The sequence below is a fragment of the Drosophila navojoa genome, chromosome X (assembly GCF_054131105.1).
Source record: "Drosophila navojoa isolate 15081-1374.11 chromosome X, UAZ_NAV_1.0, whole genome shotgun sequence".
In the NCBI taxonomy this organism is placed as follows: Eukaryota; Metazoa; Arthropoda; class Insecta; order Diptera; family Drosophilidae; genus Drosophila; species Drosophila navojoa.
The window spans coordinates 12,316,038-12,325,235 of NC_142895.1; the positions used below are offsets into that span (position 1 = coordinate 12,316,038).

Sequence of the window (9,198 nt, forward strand, 5' to 3'; positions counted from 1 at the left end):
ACGCTCACTGACCGAAGGTGACGAGTGATGAGAGATAGCCATGTTAATGCGTGATGCTACTCGAGATCATCGGAGTGGATAAGCGTCGCGAACTGGTTAAAATAGGAATTTTGTTATTTTGCTTTACGAAATAAAACAGAAATATTACCTTTTGCCGAAAAACAAAAAAAAAATTATAAATTTGGAAAAATGCTCGATATGTGTTGAGCTCTGTGTTTACTTTGAAAGTGAAGAAAAATAATTCCAGCCCCAGCCTCAACACAGCTTCGATTCCAAAGCCTACTCGGATAAACTAAATCAAACCCTCAGGTTTGAGAATGAATCGTATAACCATTTACCTGAGCTTACGTTCACTCAGGAGCAACATCTTATATAGCCTGACGTAATTAGGATAGTAGATATTGGGGTTATCAGTTGTCAGCTTGATTATTTATACCCTGAACCCATTAAAAATGGGAAATCGGGGTATAATGGTTTTGCTAAAAGTATGTAACATGCAGAAGGAGGCAGGTAGCCGACTCCAAAAAGTATATATTTTCTTGATCAGGGCGTCGAGCGGAGTCGATTTGGCCCTAGTCTTCTGTCCGTCCTTCCGTCCGTTTGTCCGTATGCTTGAACGCGGAGATCTCAGAAGATATAAGATCTAGAGACTTGAGCTTTGTTTGAGAATGTCCGTATATACAACGCGGATATCGAGCTTATCACCAAAAAGCGATAGCTCATCTCGTGATTTTGTTATCGAATAAAACCCTTATTTAAAATCAATAATATAATTATATTGGCTACATTTTGAAAGCTAGAGCTTTCAAAATTTAAACATATATTCAGATGCATTTTATACAATTTCGATTTTTAATATAATTCACCCCCACCCCTACATTCACCCTTTCACCTTAAATCGGTAAAAGGGTATTTCAAATACTAGAAACTGTGCTTTGGCAAATGCACGCATTTTAATGATACAATCACTATAATTAAACGTTTCATGAGGAAAGTACATAGATATGTGTTTGTGAGTGTGTGTGTATTTCTTGTGTAAGCAGGATGAAATATGATTAGAATAGGTGGTGTCCTATTGTGAGTGTGTAGAATGCATGACATAGTATTAAGAGATCATTTAAGTACCAAATTATTAAACGAACAACGAACAACAAAACGCAAGAACAAATTAAACTAGCTTAGAACATAAGTGAGTTAAGTGTGAGGTTCCAAAAGGGTGGAAATTTTTCCATGGGTTGCCGACACTACGCCTCAGATCCTCGCTCGTCCAGCCATCGTCGAACTGAAGCGGCGCCTCTAGGGGAAGGGCTAATGGTTCCAGTTGTGAGACCCGTGCCTGTGACGCTCACTGACCGAAGGTGACGAGTGATGAGAGATAGCCATGTTAATGCGTGATGCTACTCGAGATCATCGGAGAGGATAAGCTGGTTAAAATAGGAATTTTGTTATTTTGCTTTACGAAATAAAACAGAAATATTACTTTTTCCCAAAAAAACAAACAAAATAATTATAAATTTGGAAAAATGCTCGATATGTGTTGAGCTCTGTGTTTACTTTGAAAGTGAAGAAAAATAATTCCAGCCCCAGCCACAACGCAGCGTCGATTCCAAAGCCTACTCAGCAAAAAATAATTCAAACTCGAGTGCAAGGCCTACTTAACGAATTTTAAATCAATTCCACGATTGATCCGCCGTTCCAAAGCTTACTCAGGGCTGAAATGGCCCGACTACGAAATCACCTGAACCCTTAGAAAAACGAATTTTCTAATAATTCTTCGTTTCACGTCAATCTATGTGTAAAATTTCTAAGGATGATAGCACTAAAAAGGGAGTTTTTATCGAGTTTTCGAAAAAGAAACTCCATCGGCTATACAGTGCTACAGAAGAAATTCCAAGTTACTAGATCTGATAAGTTCTGAGATAGACATGTTCAAATATATGGACAGACTTCCTTATAAAAATTATACACCTTGTGGGGTGTGCCATGCTTCAATCGGCCTGTTACTTACATTTTACCCAGATATCCCATTTTCCAGAGATCTATTTCTTTTCAGATAATACAAAAGGTCAACCCAAAAGTAGTTCATAGTTTCAATCTTTATGCAAGAACAATATTCATATATTACATATACATTTAATATATATTAATATATAATAACGTATTTCCAAGATTCCAAGGATTACCTAAGCTGAGATGTAATTAAGTTCCATGCTTGACATTTGTCGGTATACTTAACACTAAAATAAGTATGTATGTTTATATGTTATCATAACAATTGTATATTACAAAAAGTTAAAAAAACAAAACTAGAATTCTTTCATGTTAAGCGCAAAATATATAGTATGTATATGTATATAAGGCATTCTTTTGAGTACTATTCAAGGAAGTTAGCTTCTTAATGGTTTAATGACTTTCATTATATTTGTATCGATCCATCGATGGGGGCTGTATTGCATGCTCTTGTATAAGAAAAACTAATCGATTTTATTACATTATTCTCGTCATTTGTTTATAAAATTCGTTTGAAAAATATTTGGAAGTCGATAATTTCTGTGTGGTTTATTGGTGAACGAACCAAAAAAAAAAAAAAAAAATAAAATAAAAAACAAAAAAAACAAAAGATGTTTTCCAAACAAGTTTGTGGGGCGCTGCTATACTCTTTACAATCAATAGCTCTAAATCTGTTTATATAAATATATATATATATATATATATATTTATATACATTTCCAGTAGATGTTTCTCTCTGAGTGTATGTGTGTGTGGGTGTGTCTGTGTGTTGCCGAGGACATGTTGGCTGTGTAAGAAGGACACGTTCGACTTAAGTACGTTCCACAACAATATTAAGCAGCTAACAATGATACAAAGTTGGCTCGGCCGTCTTCCCCGCCCCACCCGAGGACATCTGATTATTCATGCCGGACGCCAGTCCATAAACGAGAGATATTTTTGCATTTAACAACGCGCTCTTGGAGCGTCTAAGCAGACAGCCAGGCAGTCAGTCAGTGTTCGCATGCTGAACAGTTGACACTTTAGTGGAAGATCAAATCCGCATCGGGTGCACCCTTCTGGTGCTTGAACTTGTTCTTGTTGGGCTTCTGGTAGTAGCTCTGCGTAAAGTTGCGCTGTTGCAGCGGCAGCAGCGACTCCTGATAGTCCTCCTCCTCGATGCGCTCTGTTATGTTCAGGGTCAGTCGTTTGACGCGCTCCTTCTCCTCGCGCGTCTTCTGCTCCTGCAGCTTCAGATTGATGGCCAACTGGGAGTCCGATGGGGCCACAAATGACTTGAACTGCTGTTTGCCTCCCTTATTGCCGCGCACCATCAGCACAAACGGCACTGCACCGCTGCCCTTGCCACTGCAACCGCCACCGCCAGTAGCGTCCGTGGCGGCGACATCATTCGAGGAGGTGGCAGCTGCTGCTGACGTTAAATGGTTGCCACCATCCCAATTGTGGCCATGATTTGTGGGAGTGGTGGGGGCAGAAGCATTGCCCTTTGAGATCTGCATTGCATTGTTGCAGTTTAGCTGGTCGTAGGACTTCTTTTGCAGGCGCGCCATCATGGGCACCGGTATATCCTTGTGGGTGGCTTTGAGTGGCGGCTCCTTGAGTCGCTCCTGATACGAGTCGCTGGTCATCTTCTCATACATTTGCTCGAATTCCAGATCCTCCTTGGATTTCTCCGGCGGTGGCGGTGGCGCCATTTGCTCCACCTCATATTCAGTCCAGTTGCCTTGATCTGCCTCCTCCGAGCCGCCGGCCGCTTGACGTTCCCGCTGATCATCCGATGAGCCCGAGTCATCCGTGACCTGGAATACAAATTGTAATGGTATGAATAGAAACAGATCGGCGTAGATATATATATACGACTTACGCCATCGTCGAGCTCGCTGATTTCATTGATCGTATCCAAGGTGGAATCCTGCGCATTATTGTTGTTGCTGCAGGCTCTTAGCTGTGGATACAGCTGCTCCTGCAGCTGATCTATGGCCTCTTTGGCCTGCTCCAGACTCTTGTACAGCTTCAGCTTCGGCCGCACACTGGCCAAACAGTCGCGATAGGTGTGATCGACAAGTATGGGAAACAGATCGGAAGTATTTTCGGACCTGCTGAACACCGGATGCGACTTCTTGTGCCAATAATAGCGCTGAAAGAACACCAAAAAGTAGTCCAATCTGTGGAAGAGAAGAGCACGGATCTGAATTAGCTATTGACTTCGAAATAGTCCGATTCCAATTGAATTACTTCTTGCGCGTCGCTTGGCTGGTGAAGTAGGGAGCACAAGTGTCGAGCAGCATGCAGGCGAGCTTCAGCCGAAACAGACTCTCCGGCGGATCGAGCGGCGATATGACAGACTGATCCAATGTCACACCAAGCGATATTATCGAATAGAGCGTGTTAAGTATATGCGATGACTCCACCAGCTTATAGTTGTACATCTCGCCCAAGTACTTGGCCATGGCGATGCGACGCTGCGACATCTTGGGCGAATGGATCTCGAGGCCGGCGCGTATATCCTCGAACACATTGTCGATGACAATGGTGACAGCACGCGGCTGGTAGGAGCTCAGTCCGGAGACTAGATCGGCCAGGCAACGGATGAGTGGGAAGCGCAACAGATACGCTTTGCTCAGGCACTTGATGGCATAGTTATGGACATCCGGATCGTCCCAATTGATGCGTCGCAGCATCTTAATGCAACGCTCCACATTCTGCTTGCACAGCTCCTCGAATATCAAATGGCGTATATACTCGTGCATTACCGGACGTGGGGCTAGCTCACGCTTCGCCGACTCCGGCGGCTTGACCAGATAGTAAACACTCTCAATTTGCGCCGCATGACGCGAATCCATTGCCGTCGCCGTCTTCATGCGCAGCATCTGATCGAGAAAGACGTTCATCAGCAGCCGCGAGTCGCGGCAATTGTACAGATAGACGCCGCTGACCTCCACAAAGGCGCACGCCATCTCGATGTGATGATGGATAAAGTCACGCAGCAGCATCTTCAGGCAGCCCAGGGCATCGAACTTCTTGAACAGTCCGAACTTGACCAGTTCGCCAATGAAGCGTACGATCTTCAGCTTCGACTCAATGTTCAGCTGATTCTTCTTGCGGATGTGCCACTTGAATTCCTTGCGCAGCAAATCGGACAGATCCGCCGCCACATCCGTGTTGCACATGTGCACAATGGCCACGAATCGTGACAGATATGGCAAGATATCGAGTCGAGTGCGCTGCACACCGAATATGGTTCGCGTTAGCTTCTTCCGCTGATGCTTTGTATTGTAGTTGAGCAGAAATTCGATTGCGGCCGAGTCGATAAGCTCCTTGTTCACGCAATTGAATAGATTGAGCAGAAATACATCGAACTGTTGCCGTAGATGTTGGCTCTGCGATTGTGACTGCAGTGTTCCAACATAGATCGAGAGAGGGATCGAAAAAGAGAGAGAGAGAGAGTGATTAGTATTGTCCATGTCCAATCAAGTTCGATCTAACCAGCTGCTGAGCCACTCACCGTTTGTTGCTGCTGTTGCTGAGGAGCAGAGCGCAAGCGTGTAAAAGAGAGAGCAATAGTAATAATAAGAACGTTAGAGGGAGAGAGTGAGAGTCAGAGAGACAGATAGAGCGAGAGTAAGAGAGAGATCGATAACGATAGTAAGAAAGAGAAGGTGAGAGAGAGAAAGAGCAATAGCGAATGTAAGCGTGAGCGAGATAGCGTTGATGCACTTACCGTTAACTGCTGCTGCTGCTGCTGCTGTTGTTGTTGACGTCCCAGTTCCATTAGCGCACTGCCCATTTTCTTATCAACGGGCAGAGGAGGTACAGCAGCAGTGGCAGCCGGAAGTGCTACTGCACCTGACTCAGCAGCAGCGCCTGGCTGCTGTTGCTCTTCCTGATCCTTGTCGAGCGCCGTATCGCTGGTCGCTGATGGCGGATCATCCATATCTAGCTCAGCATCGATATTTGCATCGATGGCCTCCTCGGTCAGCTCGCTAGGCTCTTCGAGTGTTTCCAGATCCACTTTGGGTGCCGAAAAGTTGGGCAAAAACTGTCGCAAGTCTGGTAAATCGGTGTAAAACGCGCGCGTCTCCTCATCGCCCCACGGGTCGAGCGTACCAAAGGCGGCGCTGTCCAGCATATTATCGATGACAGTGCCCGGATTACAGCACTCCGACTCCTTAGTTAGCTCCGGCATCGGTTCGCCCAACAGCTCGGAGAGCGACTGTGCTGAGGCAAGCAGCTTATCGAAGCTCGCCTGCATCAGCTCGCATTTCTCACGTTTCTCCTGGCTGATCTCGCCCTTGCATTCCATGGTGCGCCTTATGTTCTTGGTCATGTTCATGAGGGCGGCCTGCTCGGCCAGCACATGCTTGCAGAGCGCCTTGAAGTAGCCCTTGAGCATGGTGCGCAAGTTGAGCTGCTTGTCGGCGCTTAGGAAATCCGACTTGGGTATCTCGATGTCGTATTTGAGAGCCAGCTGCTGCATCTTTTGCGGCACTAGGCCGGCATACTCCTCGCCGCAGTGGCGACAGAACGACAATATTATTGAGAAGTTGCTATGGTCGTCCTTGTCCATGGCTATCAGCTGCACCAGCACCATCCCAAGCAGCGCCAAGCCCGGCTTCATCTGTATAACACCCGAGCTGACCAGCTCTGCGAACAGACGCAGATCCACGCGCAATTTACTTGGATTGCTGATTTTCTCTGTTGTCTTCAAAGCCTTCTGCCACGCCTCAAGGAACTGTGGACTAAAGTCAGCATAGGTGCAGTGCAGCTTGGAGGCCAGCGTTACTACGGCTGGCACGTCTGTCATCTTCAACTTGGCCTCCGTCAGAGCCGCGCATATTTCGGATATATATTTGCTTAGATTTAGGGCCGAGAGTTCGCGCAATAGCGAGTCCAGCTGTGTGCTTGTGAAGAGCTTTAATTTCTTGACAAATGCCGTATTCTTCTTTAGGCTCGAGTCAAGGCGCGCAAAGTATTCATCACCGGGTAACTCGAAGTTGGCGTTTTGCTGCCGCAGCTGACGTTTGGCGTCTATCTTCTCCTGCAGTTCGCTAATGAATTGCTTCAGTTCAGCCAGTCCCTCAACATCATTGTCTGGGACTCCAACGATTCCTCCAGTCTCTATGGAATCTGATGTTTCGATATCTGCCTCGCTTACAGTTGCACTTACTGTTGTTGGTGTGGTTGTTGCTGCCGCTGCCTCGACTGATGCTGATGTTGTTGGCACTGTGGGCGCCTCGCTTGTTTGGTTGGCGCTCATGGCATTAAATAGGTTGAATTCGGTTGTTTAAGGTCTAAAAATTGCTTGCTATGCGCACTATTCAAACAAATCTGCGTTCGAATATTATACGTGATTTGATTAAACTGCATTCGCCTTCTATATTCCCAACTAATGTTTCGATTTCCAAGTGTTGTCTAGTATTGTTTTTTTTCTCTTTTTTTGCGCTGACTGTTTTCGTGGTGCACACCGAACATCGCACATCTGTATGTAAGTCATGTGTACACACTCATACTTTAACATAAGCTGTGTGTGATATTAAATATCGATGAGCGTGACCGGCACAATGCTAAGAAAATGTAACGAGCATACACATGTATCGAAATGTATCGAGATGATATTGAACATGTAATTGTACAACTTTCAGAAAACGGGTATATTATATAGAAAATTATTGATAGTTCTTGAACCAAAATTAAACACAAAATATTATGTATATACCTTAATACTATTTGTCCACTTATTCAAACAAATTGAGTGAACTCAGACGAAAAATGATTAGGATAGTCGCTTCCATATTTAAAATAAAACATCGATATAACGATGTTCATATTGATTGAACACATTGCACATCACTAAACATGTGGCAACTCCGGTGTTTTGACAAATTCATATATTGTGCTTGCCGCTATACGGTCACATTCAACCAGCTGCAGCCATTAAATCAAGTTTATCAAAATGTTCAAAAAGTATGTATTAAACATATGCAGATGCCTATTTGGCAACTAACTTTTGTAGATATATAGATTCGAGGAAAAGGACAGCATCTCATCGATACAACAACTCAAATCGTCCGTACAGAAAGGCATACGTACAAAACTGTTGGAGGCATATCCAAAGCTAGAAACGCACATTGATTTAATATTACCCAAAAAAGACTCGTATCGCATTGCCAAATGGTAAGCTCTTCAGTATCTATAAATTTAAGAACTAATAGCATTCTAATTAAATTTTGTACATAGCCATGATCACATCGAACTGCTGCTTAATGGTACCGGCGAGCAGGTATTCTTTAGGCACCGTGACGGTCCATGGATGCCCACGTTGCGTTTGCTGCACAAATTCCCATACTTTGTTACCATGCAGCAGGTGGACAAGGGTGCAATCCGTTTTGTTTTGAGCGGCGCCAACGTCATGTGTCCTGGCTTAACGTCGCCGGGCGCCTGCATGACGCCGGCGGAAAAGGGCACAGTTGTTGCCATTATGGCTGAAGGCAAAGAGCATGCGCTAGCAATTGGACTACTCACGCTTTCCACGGAAGACATGTGCGTAACAAGGACTTAAATTAATATTCATATATAATATCCTTTTAATTTTTCGTCTTTTGCAGCTTAAAGATAAATAAAGGCATCGGCATTGAGACGTATCATTTCCTCAATGATGGTCTCTGGAAAGCAAAACCGGTGAAGTAGAATGTACAGCCGTCTAGCATGGCTAGTTAATGGAGCTGTGGCAGCGCCTCGTCAGGCACTCGTGTCCTTACTACATAGTCTTCGAGAGCAAAAGAATGTTTTTGGTTTTTTTTCTTTTTTTTTTTTTTTTTTTGCGCATACTAAGCATTTGAAAGAGCAATTGTATTTAATATTTTTGTAATTTAAATGCCAGCTAAATTATTTTATATCAATTCGAAATATATACAATTGAAGAAGTGCATTCAAATGCCCAAAGGCGTGCGCATTCACTTGCGCACTTTGCGGTTGGTTGTAACCACCTGTGGCGGTGACCCTGGTGTTGGTGGTCAGGGCTGACGATGGGGATGGTTGTTGTACGAATTGGACCAGAGATTTCAGGTTGCAATGTTTTATTGACTTTTTGATAATTGCCATAAGAGCTTTTTAATCAGCTTTGAGACGCTTTGATTGACTCCTTCATTGATTTTTCAATGAGTTGGACAGCACAATAAATCAGCTGTT

General features: G+C 44.1%; 2 protein-coding genes and 1 long non-coding RNA gene across 4 annotated transcripts; 1 reads left to right on the plus strand and 2 right to left on the minus strand.

Moving 5' to 3' along the window:
• Positions 1-951: 951 nt before the first annotated feature.
• LOC149090613 (uncharacterized) lies at positions 952-1,671 on the minus strand. The gene is made up of 2 exons (XR_016197502.1): positions 1,481-1,671; positions 952-1,424 (listed from the first exon to the last, which is right to left on the minus strand). It is a non-coding gene; the product is annotated as an uncharacterized LOC149090613 (long non-coding RNA).
• Positions 1,672-2,078: 407 nt separating this feature from the next.
• On the minus strand, positions 2,079-7,535 carry Upf2 (UPF2 regulator of nonsense mediated mRNA decay). 2 transcript variants are annotated; one of them, XM_089263735.1, is made up of 5 exons: positions 5,732-7,535; positions 5,516-5,533; positions 4,246-5,402; positions 3,875-4,175; positions 2,079-3,809 (listed from the first exon to the last, which is right to left on the minus strand). In XM_089263735.1, the coding sequence occupies exons 1-5, from the start codon at positions 7,265-7,267 to the stop codon at positions 3,033-3,035; spliced, it is 3,789 nt and encodes a 1,262-aa protein (XP_089119861.1). In that variant the 5' UTR covers positions 7,268-7,535; the 3' UTR covers positions 2,079-3,032. The 2 variants fall into 2 exon arrangements, with proteins under 2 accessions (XP_089119861.1, XP_017964804.1); XM_018109315.2 differs by lacking the exon at positions 5,516-5,533.
• A 293-nt stretch (positions 7,536-7,828) lies between these two features.
• On the plus strand, positions 7,829-9,069 carry MCTS1 (malignant T-cell-amplified sequence 1 homolog). Its single transcript, XM_018109469.3, has 4 exons — positions 7,829-7,974; positions 8,032-8,184; positions 8,248-8,550; positions 8,616-9,069. Exons 1-4 carry the CDS (start codon positions 7,964-7,966, stop codon positions 8,695-8,697), a joined length of 549 nt encoding a protein of 182 aa, XP_017964958.1. The 5' UTR covers positions 7,829-7,963; the 3' UTR covers positions 8,698-9,069.
• Positions 9,070-9,198: the final 129 nt, after the last annotated feature.